Source organism: Elgaria multicarinata, chromosome 3 (genome assembly GCF_023053635.1).
Source record: "Elgaria multicarinata webbii isolate HBS135686 ecotype San Diego chromosome 3, rElgMul1.1.pri, whole genome shotgun sequence".
Lineage (NCBI taxonomy): Eukaryota > Metazoa > Chordata > Lepidosauria > Squamata > Anguidae > Elgaria > Elgaria multicarinata.
The window spans coordinates 102687554-102703169 of NC_086173.1; the positions used below are offsets into that span (position 1 = coordinate 102687554).

Here is a 15616-nt window from a genome sequence, read left to right on the forward strand (position 1 = left end):
CACAACATCTCGCTAGAGCCGTTTGCAGAGCCAAGGCAGGTGGAGACAATTGATGGGCGGCTTTTGAAATCAGGTCCCGTGACTCATCAGACTACTGTGTTGAGGTTGGAGATCCAGGGGCATGTGGAACAACTACGTTTTTATGTGGCAGCTGTTCCGCATTTTGCAGTAGTCTTGGGGATGCCCTGGCTAACTCAGCATGATCCCCATATCTCTTGGGGTCGGTGGGAAGTACTTTTTGCCTCTCCCTACTGTCAGGAATATTGTTGGCCGGAGCATGTGCAGGCAGCCGTGGCATCGTCTCCAATATCTGCGGCTGTAGCTCTCCCAGCTAAGTACACAGACTTTGCAGATGTTTTTGACAAGAAGGAGGCGGATAGGCTTCCACCGCATAGACCATATGATTGTACTATTGACTTGTTACCAGGGGCCTCTATACCAGCGGGGTGCCTTTATTCTCTTTCAGAACCGGAGTTGGCGGTTTTGCGGGAATTTTTGGAAACCAACCTACAGAAGGGGTTTATTCGCCCTTCTATGTCTCCTGTGGGCGCTCCAGTGTTCTTTGTACGCAAGAAGACAGGAGATTTGCGTCTCTGTAATGATTATAGAGGCTTGAACCGCATCACGGTGCGTAACCGCTACCCCTTACCTTTGATTCCGGAACTTTTGGAGCGTCTGCGACATGTGAAGATTTTTACCAAATTAGATCTTCGCAGGGCCTATAATTTGGTGAGAATAAAGGAAGGGGACGAGTGGAAGACTGCTTTCCAGACCAGATATGGTCACTATGAATATACTGTGATGTCGTTCGGGTTGTGTAATGCTCCAGCCGTGTTCCAGCATTTTGTCAACGACGTTTTCAGGGACTACCTGGATTGTTTTGTGATTATTTATCTAGATGACTTTTTGATCTATTCCCCTAATCAGGCGGTGCATGATGCTCATGTCAAGGCTGTTTTGCAGAGACTTCGTGAGCACAGATTATATGCAAAATTGGACAAATGTGCGTTTGATCTCACAGAAGTGGACTTCTTGGGGTATACGATCTCTGCAAAGGGGGTGGCGATGAATCACTCCAAGGTCGAGGCGGTTCTGTCCTGGCAGCCTCCTAGGACTCAAAAGGAGGTGCAGCGCTTTCTGGGGTTCGCGAACTTCTACCGTCGCTTTATTCCAGAGTTCGCGACTCTGGCGGAACCAATCACGCAGTTGCTGAGGGGCAAGCTGGTTTTTCAGTGGACGCCAGCGGCGCAGTCCGCTTTTGAGCAGCTGAAGCAGCGTTTTACGGCAGCCCCAATTTTGCAGCATCCAGATCCGCGTAAACCTTTTGTGGTGGAGACTGATGCTTCTGATGTCGCCGTGGGTGCAGTTCTTCTGCAGGCAAGTACAGCAGGCTCTTTTTGGTTGCCTTGTGCTTTTTTTTCCAGGCAGCTTACTCCTCCAGAATGGAACTACACTATCTGGGAGAAGGAACTCTTGGCAGTTAAGACAGCCTTCGAGGTTTGGCGACATCTGTTGGAGGGGGCGGCTTATCCTGTGGTAGTTCGTACCGATCATCGGAACCTGGAACACCTGCAGACGGCCCGGAAGCTGACACAACAGCAGAAGCGTTGGTCTTTGTTTTTTGGGCGCTTCAACTTTCAGTTGAAGTACATTCCTCGTGCTCAAAATTGCCAGGCAGACGCCTTGTCCCGCAAGCCTGAGTATGCAGCGCAGACAGAGGGGGAGGTTCTTTCAACGATTCTGCGACCTGAACATTTTGCTGCGGCGCAGGTGTCCCTGACGTTGCGGGAGCAGATTCGCCAGTTGCAGGGGCAGGACGCTTTTGTGCGGGACCACGCAGCAGAGGAGGCAACTTCACCTTTCCGCATGAGAGAGGGGCTCCTATATCACCGTGGCCGGTTGTATGTGCCAGCAGGTGTATGTAGGGACTCTGTGTTACAGCTGTGCCATGACAGCCGGCCAGCCGGACATTTTGGCCTGTACAAGACTTTGCACCTGCTTTCTAGAGACTTTTGGTGGCCTAGGGTACAAGCGGATGTTGCTCGGTCCGTCCAGAGCTGTCCGGTGTGCGACCGGGCAAAGGATACAAGGGGGCGGCCTGCAGGTTTGCTGCATCCGTTGCCTACTCCTGATGGACCGTGGCGGGTGATTTCGATGGACTTTATTACGGACTTGCCACTTTCTGCGGGACACACCACTATATTTGTGGTGGTCGATCTTTTCTCTAAGATGGCACATTTTGTCCCGTGTCCAGGTTTGCCTACCGCTCAGGAGACTGCTCGTTTGTTTGTAAATAATGTCTTTCGTTTGCATGGACTGCCTGAGGGGATTGTTTCTGATAGGGGAGCACAGTTTACGGCACGTTTTTGGAAGGCTGTGATGCAGGTTTTGGATATCAAGGCACACATGTCTTCAGCCTTTCATCCGCAGACAGATGGCCAGACAGAGCGGACAAATGGCACGCTGGAGCAATACCTGCACTGCTACTCTAATTACCAACAGGACAATTGGGCAGGGTTGCTTCCCTTGGCGGAGTTCGCCTATAATAACTCGGTGCACACCTCGACACAGCGAACACCTTTCTTTGCAACAGGTGGTTTCCATCCACGTTGGTTCCCTGCAGTGGTGCCCTCCACCAAAGTTCCTGCGGCAGACCAGTGGTTGCAGGAATTACAGGCGGTGCAATCTATTGTGCAGGAGCAGCTGCAGGTTGCCAAGGAAGCCTACAAGGTGGGGGCAGATCGGAAAAGGCAGAAGGGTCCGGCAATCGCGGTTGATCGGGCGTGGTTGTCGACACGGAATCTTCCACGGCATCGACCTTGCAGGAAGTTGGACGCCCGCTTCATCGGCCCTTTTTTAGTGACAGCACAGGTCAAACCAGTGGCTTTCCGATTGCAGCTGCCTCGGACTTTCCATATTCACCCAGTGTTTCATCGCTCCCTATTGGTCCCAGCAGCAGGGGTGAGGCCGGATGCTGGCTCAAAGGCTCCTCCAGTCCCGGTTTCAGTGGATGGGGAGGAGGAGTATGAAGTTGCACAGGTCCTAGACTCTCGGAGACATCAGGGGCGGTTGCAGTATTTGATAGACTGGCTGGGGTATGGGCCGGAGGAGCGCTCCTGGGAGAATGCTGGGGATGTTCATGCTCCTCTCTTGGTGCAGGTCTTTCACAATAACTACCCTTCAAAGCCTGGCCCGGCTAGGGTGGCAGGAGGGGATTATGGAGAGGGGAGTAGTGTTAGGAACTGTGAGGTATCTGATGATGAGGAGTCTGGGGATGAAGAGCCGCAGGCTGGACCCAGTACCAGCATGGCTGGGCAGCAGCCAGCAGAGGCTCCCTCCAGCTCAGCCTTAGAGGAAGAGCAAACAAACATCTTACCGGTGCCATCGTTCAAACAACAAAGGGCGGAGAAGGAGGCGTTATGCAGATCCAAGCGTATTGCTACTAAACGCCAGATAAACAGGGAACAGCTGTGATTCTGGGCTTGGGTATTTAAGTAACAGTGCGCAGGCCAGGATCTTGTCAGACTTAATCTGGTTTGCCTGAGAAAGCTCTGGACCTTGAAACCTTGGCCTTGTCGTGTTTCTGCTATACCGGTTGGACTACGGACTTCTTGGACTCTGTGACTCTCTCCTGCCCTTTGGAACTCGGACTGGCTTTGTGGACTTTCGTGACCCTCTCTCCCGGACCCTTTATGACAACTGGATGGATTTATGAACTGGCTTTGACTTCGGCGTAAGCACAGAAAGACTGTTCTGTTTCTTTATGTTTTGAACTGTGTGAGAAATACCAATTAAGTGTTATCTCTTCATTTGGTGTGTTTGCTGGTACCTGGCGGTCTTCCCAGTCTGGGCACACAGCCCATGAAGATAAGTTAAAAAGTGGCTGGTTGCAAAGCCGCTTCCTCAGGACATACAGACACTACAATGGTAGTGAAACACCAAATCCTCATTACTGAATGAAATTTATTCTTAGTAAGGGAGCAACCCTATGGCCCCTGGACAGACTCTGGAGGGTCGTCGGGTATGCCGCTGGATTCCTGGATCTGAGGTCGGACGCAGGAATCTGAACTGCCTGCCTCCTCCCCCTTGCAGCCAATGTCAGCTGCCTCTCTGAAATCAAAAAAGCAACCTTAGGGAGGAGTTAAAGGGAGTGTTCCCATGGGTGGGTGGGGGGCTCTCTAGCCTCCTTCCCTCCTCTTCCATGATGTCTCAACTAGACAGGCAAAAATACCCATCTCATTGAAATACAGAGCAGGACACACAGTGAAGACAAGGATCACCTCCACTCACCTCCCATTCTGCACTGGATACTCGTAGCCTCTGATTTCAGAGCCTTACGAGTATCAAGGGTGGATCCCATAGAACTGCGCCCTAAGCCAGTCATTCAGGAATTTTCCTGTAAGGCTAAGAGACAAGCAGACTTCCTTTGCTAGCTTATGAATGAGTAGGTGAATTATTTAACTTGCTACCTGCTTCCCTTTCAGAATACTATATTTAAGAGTTTTAACAAGGGCTTCCTATTTCTATATCCTCACACTGTCAGCATTTGAGAAAAGCAAAGGGAAGGAATTTCACAAGTTTAAAATAGTTCCCTTCCTTTCCTAACATTTGATGAAATTATTTTCACTATACCTGGATTACTCTCATTACCTCAATCTTCCCTAAATTTACATAATCCTCTACAAGAAGAACTGCAGCATAATAATGTACATTCAGCAGAAATAACAAGTAGCCATGGTTAAATGACCAACTACACTACATTTTTTTGGCAACACTAAGGCTGCAAAAGCCTGTTGGACGAAGACTGTGCTGCTTGTAGAGTGCAGCTATGAATATATTTATTTGATTGATTGATTGATTGATTGATTGCATTTTTATACTGCTCAATAGCCGAAGCTCCCTGGGTGGTTTATGACAGTATAAGCTTTTGTGGACAAGAGCCCTCTTCATCAAATGAACTCATGTCCATGAAAGCGTATTCCATAATAAAAGAGTTAGTCTTTAAGATGCAGCTAACCCTAAATAGGAACATTTACAGGTTGCACAGTCTGCTTCTATGCAGGAATGTTTCTTGTGATTCCTTCAGTCTTTAAACCAAGCAACCAAGGAAGACTCTACACAAGTGAGGCTTGTGGAAACAGAACACCCTAGACATACCATGTAGGCTCTTCAAACTGAGCAAGCAATGAGCCTCCTAGATCAGTGGAACATCAGGAACACACCCACGGTTCCTCCTTTCTCATGGGGTCATTTTTCTAACGGCCGAAGAATATCCTACAAGTTCACAAGCTGGGCAAGTTGCTATGCTGAAAAATGTGCTGGGGTGTCTCAAAAATGGCTCCAACTGATATTGGGGGTAGCGGATTATTGTAATAAAGAGCTTACCATAAAAGGATTCTATGCAATGAAAAAAGCTTCATAAAATGAAAAGTTAGCATTCTGACATGTATGCTAAAAAGCATTTTACAGACTCATTCCTTTAAAACTGTTCTTATACAGATGCTAAACTGGGAAGAGGGTTAGTCATTCATAATCCGAGCATTTGGCTTTGTTTCTCTTCTGCTTTTCTCAGATACATTATAGATTCCCTTTGGTCAAGCTAAGAATAAATGATTTTAGCCTGCTGTGCTGCACAAATTACCAGATCACAAGAGGAGATCAAATTTCCCTTGAAGGCTAATAGAACAGCAAGGCAATATAGAAACATACTTTGTTTAAATGCAAATGTATAGGGAAATCAACAAATGGGCCAGGAAAATTACAAAGAATTTGATAGGTTTATGCTTTATGACATTTGCTTGCTCAAAGTGAGAAAGTCCTTGACATTAACTCTATCTGACACTGCCACCTTCAGATTGCTTCTCACTCTTCATGATTTTTTTACGGGTGAAACAGAAACATTCTCTAAAAATTGCTGGGTTGGATCCATAGCATCCTTTGAGCAAACAAATGGCCTCCTTCTGTTTATTGAGAAACCCAGATCTAGCAGAGGCTATCAATGGGTGCTAGTCCTGATGGCTATGGGTTACCTCCAATATCCGAGGCAGGAAGCCTATCTTCACCAGTTGCTGGTGAACATGGGCAGGAGGGTGCCGTTGCACCTGTGTTCTGCTTGTGGGTCCCTGGTAAACACCTGGTCAGCCAGTGTGTGAAAAGAGTGCTAGACTACATGGACCCTTGGTCTGAACCAGCAGGGCTCTTCTTATATACTTATCTCACATTTGAGCTCATTTCTAGACCTCTTCCAAGCAATGCCAAAGGCCAGTCAGCCCTCCTCAATGCATTTTTCACTGACCCAACACTTCCTTTTCTGTTATATAATATTGTCATTTTGTTGGTAACAGTCCCACATTTCAATCTGTCCAACTCTTTCAGCATTAACCTCGCCCTCTACACCTGCCTTCCCAGCCTGGTGCCCTCTAGATAAGGGAATGGCCATGCTGGCTGGGGATGACAGGAGTTGTAGTCCAACACATCTGGAGGACACTGGGATGGGGAAAGGTCCTCTACAAGCAATACTTACATGGGCAATGTCCCCCTTTGTGCCAATGACTCTGTCCTGTGAATGTTTGCTGAACTCCACATAGTGGTCATCTGTGAAGGAATGCCTGCACGGGAGAATCAAATACTCAACAAACAGCAAAATTTTAAACCAAAGCTTTTTCTCAAGAGTCCTCTCTGTGCACTTGTATTCAGAACCATTTAATGCATTACATTGCATCACACAATACATAATACTTAATTCCTGAACTAACAATAAGAGGTGGCCACTTCCCTGCTACTATAAATACCCTGCAATCTCCACTTCTCAGGCAATCTTGACCTATCAATCCATTATGCACTTAAATAAATTTCTATAATGCACTCAAGCCCGTAAGATTATAGAAACTTTAAAGCTTGCTCCTTTAATGGCCTGATTTATTTAGGGTAGAAAAAAAACAGTAAATAATGTACGTACTTGGTTTCAAAGACAGACTTCATTCCCCATAATGCAGAAAGAGGCTGGCTCCATGAAGCGGATGTCAGCAATAAAGAGCCGTCCTGCGGTTTAGGGGAGAGAACACAAGAGAAGCAAAAGTGTGCTGCTGTTATACATATGGTGTCACTCATTAGTAGCATGGCAATAGCACAGTTCACTGACTGGGTTTGGATGACACGCTGCAGCTCATCATGACTTAATTAGCCCATGGGCATCGCGTTGCATATGCAACCCCCCTCGGGTTGCCGTGTCATGCATGCCCAATGAGTTTGGGTTCTGCAAGGGTTAAACAACACTCACATAACCCTAAAGCAGACCATGGTTTTGGCAAGGGTTGTTCAACCCTCACATAACCCATGCTCGTCAGGTTTGCACAACATGACAACGCTCAAGTGGGGACTGCATAATCAAAATGGCGGCCACATGCACCCCACACGTGCTGCAGGGTCACCATAGGTTAAATAATCCATGGTGGGCTGTCATGTCATGTGAACAAGTCCTCTCTCACACATTTTGTTTTTTCTATGAGGAAAACCCATCAGCACAGATAACTGTTCCACGTCACAAGTAGCATTTTTTGTAGCTAACAATATTGCCAATCTAAGGGCCAATATGGTCACTTTCATCACAAAGGTAAATCCAACTACCATATGGTTTGGTCAAGAGGCTATTACAAATCAGTTGCCCTGTGAAAAGCTTCATCATGCACATTGGCATGGGCGAGTAGCTTTTTTCATGATCAACTTAGGATCAGTTGATCCTAACAGCCAAAGTGCTAAGACCCCATGACATATTTGACAGTGGAATATGGAAAATATTCCCTGCAAACAGGGATTGGTACTTGGAAACCTCAAACTCTTGCGCTTTCAGATGGCAGGAACAATATTTTTTTGTTTCCTTCTGCTGCTAAGAAATAATGTAAGGTTAAAACCGACAATTACACTCTATAACAGCCTTCTTCAACCTGTTGAACTACAACTCCCATCATCCCATGGCCAGATAAAACATATCTGGAGGGCACCAGATTGGAGAAGGCTACACTATACTTTCATATTACTCACAGTTGCTTATACTGGAAATTTGAAGACCTATGACAAATTACAGAAACCAATTACTATAAATGGCCATGATACCAATACATTCACACCACAACATCCAATCTAAGAGTATGCTGTAAGACCACTCTGTTTTATCTCATGGTAAAATATGCCTAGATGAGAAGACGACATTAAGCAGGTCTGGTTTGTACACAAGCCTGAATACGGAAGAGATTAGGTCGCTTTTAGTCCTGATTCTGCCTTTGTTCCTGGGTACGCCCTCCTTGCTGATTCCTCAGAGCGTTGACCAAGCTTCCAATCATTCATGATGATCAGAAGCCACAAAGTTATTATGGCAGAGGCACTCACAGGGCCACCTTAACACTCTTGGTGCTTCCCTTACCCTGGATGGCTCAAGGTGCGTGAAGGCAGAGTTATGGCACTTATAGCTGGCCTCCTCCTGCCCACTAAAGACGTTGTAGAGTTTCAGGTGCCCCGTACAGGTGCCCAACATCAGGAATCGTTCCCGAGCAGAGAATGCACAACATGTAAAACCACTTTCATCTTCATTTGCTTCCCGGAACACAGAAATTGGACGAAACCTGGAAATGAAAGAGCAACGGAATGAGAATGGGAACTTGTAAGTGACAGGAAAGAGAGGAGAATAAGCAGTGACCAAACGCCGTTGAAGCTCAAAAATGGTGCCTGACAACTTGCTAGGATGGAAATCACAGCTTCAGCTTTCTTCTTAAGGGAAGACAAGTTTTGGCAATTGCTCCCAATGTGGAAGGTGCTGCAGATAGCTATCAGTAGAGAAAAGTGAGAAATGGCCTATGGAAGTCTTCCTAGTCGTCACTATGAGATCACGGATTTTGTGCAACCCACAGCCTGGAACCAGAGTCCACTTTTAGACGGCTTGGTCAAAAGAACCACAGGAATTCAGAAAAGCGTCTTCCTTACCTGCTGAATATAAGGTGTCTATCAAAGCATCCACCATCCACCCCGCCATACTTTGGAAAGGCTGCCCTGCGGGTCAGCCGCGAGGTAAAGTTAGTTGGCGCTTGGCGCCTCTGTTTTGGCTCAGGACACTGGTGGGGTGTAAAAAGAGAGAAGGGGGGGCAAGTGGCCACAGGGTTCTTGCAGCGAGCGTGCTGCTCCCTAAGATACTCTGTGATTATACTGTCCAGCGTGGGAGGGGAAGGGAGGTGCCTGTCCAGCTGTTTTTTGATAGCTGGGCTCTGGCTGTAGGCGCCATGGTCTGACTTTTGCCGAAGCACTCTGATTTTCCTGCCATTGCAGGGAGATGGCCTCTCTCGGACGAAGCTAATCCTGCCAATCACAGGCGAGCTGGTTGCATGAGATGGCCCCGGGAGTGCCAGTGAGCCCTGGCAGGCAGTCGGCCTTGGCTGGGCATGGACCGAGGGAGCACCGGAACCTACAGGAGGATGGTTAGTCAACCGGGCTGAAATGCCATTTGCTATACGAGGGGTACGAGGCAGCGACACAGGAGAGGCAGCGGCAGGAACAGGGGTGAAGGCAGAGGAATGAGACGCTGCCGTCATGGGTAGATCCGCTTCCTTTGTAAGGACGGTAGCCGTTTCTCCTAGCCCTTTGGAGATGAGATGGTTCCTGATCAAAAGGAGCAGCTCCTTCTCAGGGAACGAAATCCTCGACTGAGCCACCACGTCTGCTTTCTGCAGTCGAGCCAGGGAGACATCTGTCCCGATCAGCAAGGGCTTTCCCGAGACGCGCTCTATCAGCTCAGCCGCATACTTGCAGAACTTCACATGCTCACTGCGCTTATCCTGGAGCACGGGCTCCTTCATCAGCTGCTGGATCTGGCAGCTGCTGAAGAGGGGCAGCTTGCTGATGATCTGCCGGACTGTACTGCTGCGTGACAACCCAACCAAGGCTTTGCAGGCCAGCGCTCGGATCTGGTCCGCATCCGTAATGGGCATTTTGACGGACAGCAGTGACAACAGTACTTTGATGCCGTTGTTGGACTGTACCACGTTCCACATCTTGGCCAAAGTGTGCTCGCTGCTCCTTGGTGCCTGAGGAAGCATCCGTCGAGGGGTACCAGAGATGAATTTACCAATACTGGAGATGCGATTATCTGGGCCACACACACAGTTTATGATTATCTGAAGGGCTGATTTCTGGATCTCTGCATCGTGAATAAAGTATTCGCCTTCAGCAAGTCCCAGGATGATGCTGATACCTAACCAAAAGGAAGCATTTCACTGAGTCATTAGTCTATCAAAGTATGACAAAGAATAGTATAAGAGGCAGGATGACTCTGTTTTTATATTATAGGAGTGGCATAATTGTTGCTCTCCTGTGGTTCCGTCCCATACTGGTCCAATATAGAATGAAGAAAACATGGGACAGGCTAACAACATTAGTATTTTTCATGTCAGCATACCAAACACAGACAAGTAGGCAGGTACCAATGAGAAGTTAACCACACTGACAGCTTTCACATACGATCTCCCTCATTTTAATGCGACTCGGAATGCCTTCTACCAGCTTGGGTTGGTGGCCCAACTACGTTCCTATCTGAGATAACCTGGTTTCAGTAATCTATGCCCTGGTAATCTCCAAATTAGAGTACTGCAATGCACCCTACGTGGGGCTGCCCTTGAAGACTGTTCAGAAGCTGCGGCTTGTGCAAAATGCTGCAGACGGATTAATAATTGGCTCTGAGCACATTAGACCAATTCTGGCCCACTTGCATTGACTGACTGTATGTTTCCGAGCTTGTTTCAAGGTGTTGTGTTTAACCTATCAAACCTTACATGGCTCAGGACCGCAATGCTGACAGAATGCCTCTCCTGACCTAAACATACCTGGACACTATGATCAACATCTGGGGCTCCCGTTCAAGTGCTTCCTCTGAGGGAGGCTCAGACCGTGGTGACAAGAGAGAGAGGGCCTTCTCAGCAGCGCTCCCCTTGACTATGGAATGAACTCCCCACTCAGGCACCATCACCATTTTGGCACCAGGTTAAGACTGTCTTCTACTCTCAGGCTTAAACAGGTCTACTATTTTATTGAAACTGTTTTTAGCTATCTAATTTCTTTGAAATTTTGTATATGTAAATTTTTATGCTGTATTTTTATGTTGTATTTTATTTTATTTTATGAATTGTTGTAAATTGCCCAGAGAGCTTCAGCTGTTGGGCAGTATAGAAATGAAATGAAATGAAATAAATAAAGTTACTAGCATACAATGAAGCTGTGGGAAAGTAACAACCACACTACCATGTTAATGTAAGAACTGGCCCATAGAGCAGCCAAAAAGACTACACCAGTCAGAGGTTCATTCGGATGTCTCATTCCCTCATACGCCTCTTATTCATGGATGGGGAACATGTGCCCCTCAACCCAGATCTTGTTGGACTGTAACTTCCATGATCCCTCACCATTGGTTGTGGGCTGAACTGAGTTGCAGTCTAATAACATCAGGAGGACCACACAGTCCCCCACCCCACCGCTCTTAATGGTGACCATGTCTCATAGTACTAGATATCCCACTGTACTGATTCATTGATGCAGAGGCAAGCTAAGCAGAGTTTACTGTACATTGTTGATTTACAGCCAAGAAATTTAGAAGAATGTAGGTACTTCAAGGGGGCTGAAAGAGCGATTCATCAGGTGTCACCGTTATGGAAATCAGATATTACATGAAGGTTGGACAGAAAAAGGAATGGGGTGGGTGGGTGGTCTGTGTGCATGGACGTATGAAGGTGATAAAACAATGAATAAGGTTTCCATTTCTGCTTAAAATGAAACACTAAGATGTGCAAAGAAGGCCTGCCCTGATTCAGCAGAATTGAAAAGTTTAGAACTGATATGTTTGACATTGTGCTTATTATCAATTAAGTATAATTATTACTGCCTCTTGATAGGGTGAGCCACTTTGAGCTGTTTTTTGTAGAGAAGTGACATATAAACGAAAATCTAATCCTTCTGGCTCCCCTCCGCCCAAATGCTTGGCATTTGCCTTGTCCTGATACTCACAGCACAGAAGACGGAGAGAGATCATTAATCTGCAAGTTATGAATGCAAGGTAAAGCCAGCTGGGGAAATTAGGATCAAGAACATCTGCAAGTATCACAACAGTGCCTCCTCAGGATCTGAAATTGCTAGCTTTATATGCACTTTTATAGAGCATGTGCAAGACAGAAAGTCACGGAGAAAATCACCCAGTACTGACTTTAGTCAGTCATTGACCTGTATCCCAGTCATGCGCAGTTCGTGAAGCCTAACCAGTTACTGCAGTTACTAGCGAAGTGATTCATACAGGAAAGACGTAAAAAAATGAGGCCAGGTTCTACCTACCCACAATGGAAATAGAAGTTCCTCCCTCATCCACCGTATCCACTGCCTCTGCTAACTGTAATTGGATTTTCGGAACCACAGTAAGGATGGCCAGAACATCCAGGGCATAACGCACTGTATCATTTCTGTAAACAAAAGCATATAACTCAAAGTGCTATGGAACACTTTAAAACAAACATTAGCTATAATAAAATGTTTTATACACCAGCAACCCTTTCAGGCAAGGAAGGAGTGCACCATGCACCAGATGGCTACCTGAGGCAATGGTCAGCCCTGGACAAGCAGCAACTTACAAGGTTAGGTTAAACTGTATCATCCTCTCACCTAGCATAGTAGGTCTTCCAGTTGCACGCTATTGAGATAAGCTGGAGCATGAGCTGCACACAAGACAGCTTGAGGAAGACCTCTGCTGGATCCCAATATAGCTGTCCGGGACCATATTCTATTAGAAACTCCATCATCTCTACAATCTGCTCGTGTGTGTAGGAACAAGCCTGCAAGGAGAAGGAAGCAGACTTATCATTATCAACGCCGTAAAGTAGTGCACCTGCAAATATTTTTATTTATTTATTTTTAAATCTGATCTGCCTTTTCAGAAAAGCACCGAAGCTGGTGCACAAAAGGTACAAATGCAAATGTTAAAGCCACAAATTAAAAGCAGAAGCACACATAAAAACACCACTAATGACCCAAACCAAAGGTACTGGATCATTCAATTTGTGGTTCTCCAGATGTTTTGGCCTACAACTCTCCTCATCTGTCACCATTTATTTATTCATTTAAAATATTTCTAAGGCTGCCTTTCAAGCCAAGAGCCCTCCCAAGTGGCTTACCGCCATTACATTCATTATAATAAAAAAAGTGTTTTGGTAATAAAACAGCAAACAGTAAAAAAACACAAAACAACAACCATACACACACACACATCTGGCCTAGACAGTACTAAAAGCCTACAGTACAATTGCAGCTACAACCCAGAACAGTCTAGTAAAGCATGATCCAGATAAGGACAAGAGTTCCCAGTGCTTCTTATGAATAAACTTATTTTGAATAAGCCTCATCTCTAAATGCCTGACAAAATAAAAAGGACATAACCTAGTATAAGATTATGAAATATTAAGGCTTGGGAGCCCTCTGGGAAGGGAGATCCATAATTGTGGTGCCACCACACAAAATGTCCTGCCCCATTCATAGACTCTACTGAACAAAGGATCTAACTTCCCACAGGACGTAGAGCAAAACCTCATCTCCTGATCTCCGGGCTCCCGTAGGAGCTAACAACTCTGAAGATACGTTAAATGTGCAATCCTATTCAAGTTTAGACAGAAAAAAGTCCTACAACTCCCTGCCTGGGGGATGCTGGGAGTTGTAAGACTATTTTCGATCTAAACTTACGTAGAACTGCACCCTTAGCCAACATGTGGAGCTTTAGGATTAATAACCAACAATTTAAATATTTAAATATTTGAGATGATTTGCATCCCACTTTTCTGCTAAAAAATATAGCACAAGGCGGTTAACAAGACTTCGTAAAAACAACTCCAAATACAAACACTTTAAAATCAAAGCATAACAAATGATAGATTAAAAGACAGAGTTAACTTTAAAAACAAACAAGCTGCTGAAAATTAACGTAAATAATACTGTCTAAGCCGGAGAGCAGCAAGTCAGAAAGGAAAGGGCCCCACAAAACTCTCTTGTGAAAGAGAATTCCACAAATGGAAGAGAGCCCTGAAGCAAACTGAAAGGCAATGCAAAAGAGCGAGAACAGGCATAATAGGCTCCCTACATGCAGCTCCCATCAGGAGCAGCTCCAGAGAGGACATAATGGAAATCAGTATTTGAGATCTGCAAGGCACAAACAAAAGTCCTTGGGGTGCAGCTGGTGTATTAGATGTCACTGATAAAAAGGCATCTGAGATTATTAATAGGGATAAATGCCAAGTTCTACATTTAGGAAATAGAAACCAAAGGCACAGTTACAAGATGGGGGACACTTGGCTCATCAATACTACAAACGAGAAAGATCTTGGAATTGTTGTAGATCGCAAGCTGAATATGAGCCAACAGTGCGATATGGCTGCAAGAAAGGCAAATGCTATTTTGGGCTGCATTAATAGAAGTATAGCTTCCAAATCACGTGAGGTACTGGTTCCTCTCTATTCAGCCCTGGTTAGGCCTCATCTAGAGTATTGTGTCCAGTTCTGGGCTCCACAATTCAAGAAGGATGCAGACAAGCTGGAGCGTGTTCAGAAGAGGGCAACCAGGATGATCAGAGGTCTGGAAACAAAGCCCTATGAAGAGAGACTGAAAGAACTGGGCATGTTTAGCCTGGAGAAGAGAAGATTGAGGGGAGACATGATAGCACTCTTCAAATACTTAAAAGGTTGTCACACAGAGGAGGGCCAGGATCTCTTCTCGATCCTTCCAGAGTGCAGGACACGGAATAACGGGCCCAAGTTAAAGGAAGCCAGATTCCGGCTGGACATCAGGAAAAACTTCCTGACTGTTAGAGCAGTGCGACGGTGGAATCAGTTACCTAGGGAGGTTGTGGGCTCTCCCACGCTAGAGGCATTCAAGAGGCAGCTGGACAACCATCTGTCAGGGATGCTTTAGGGTGGATTCCTGCATTGAGCAGGGGGTTGGGCTCGATGGCCTTGTAGGCCCCTTCCAACTCTGCTATTCTATGATTCTATTATTTTTTACTTTATTGAGAAAATATCTCAAGAGTGATGGGTGAAAGAAATTTCTCTCCTTTACAAAACACACTACTTACCTTATACGGAGGCTGTGGATGGATCAGAATTCCACCTTCTGTGCGCTGGAGTGACTGCTTCACCTGTTCCACTTTGATGGCAAGGTGAGCTTCAAAATACCTGCGCATGGCCATGCAAGTGTGTTTCCCAGTCTGGCGGCTAGCGAAGATCTCATCATCACTCAGCAGCGCACCTTGAGTTTGCAGGTTTAAGATATCTAGCGTGCTAATCTAGAAGGAGAAAGAAACATCTTTGCCATCATTTTATTCCTAATGCCTAAAGGTTCTTTACCTTCCTTTTAAATTCAAAGAAAAGGCTTCTTGAGTCAAAGGAAACCTCTGTGCCAAGAAGCTTTGCTAACAGTATTGTTAGAACTTCCAAATACGCAAGCAAGCTGACCAAGTAATTCTCAAAAACTAACCATGGCTTATTCATTTACAGTGAAAGTGGATCAATATCCATTTTAAAAAGCTGTTATGCAACACACCCAGAAGGACAGA

General features: G+C 45.9%; 1 protein-coding gene across 2 annotated transcripts in view; it reads right to left on the reverse strand.

The window, feature by feature from the left end:
- The window catches only part of DCAF1 (DDB1 and CUL4 associated factor 1), a 61624-nt gene that overhangs the window by 19714 nt on the left and 26294 nt on the right, over positions 1–15616 (reverse strand). For both annotated transcript variants that reach the window (XM_063121112.1, XM_063121111.1), the window contains exons 11-17: positions 15137–15346; positions 12685–12854; positions 12361–12485; positions 8977–10237; positions 8420–8618; positions 6959–7041; positions 6524–6608 (exon numbers count right to left, since the gene is read on the reverse strand). In XM_063121112.1, the coding sequence (XP_062977182.1) occupies positions 6524–6608; positions 6959–7041; positions 8420–8618; positions 8977–10237; positions 12361–12485; positions 12685–12854; positions 15137–15346 (2133 nt within the window). The remainder of the gene's footprint in view (positions 1–6523; positions 6609–6958; positions 7042–8419; positions 8619–8976; positions 10238–12360; positions 12486–12684; positions 12855–15136; positions 15347–15616) is intronic.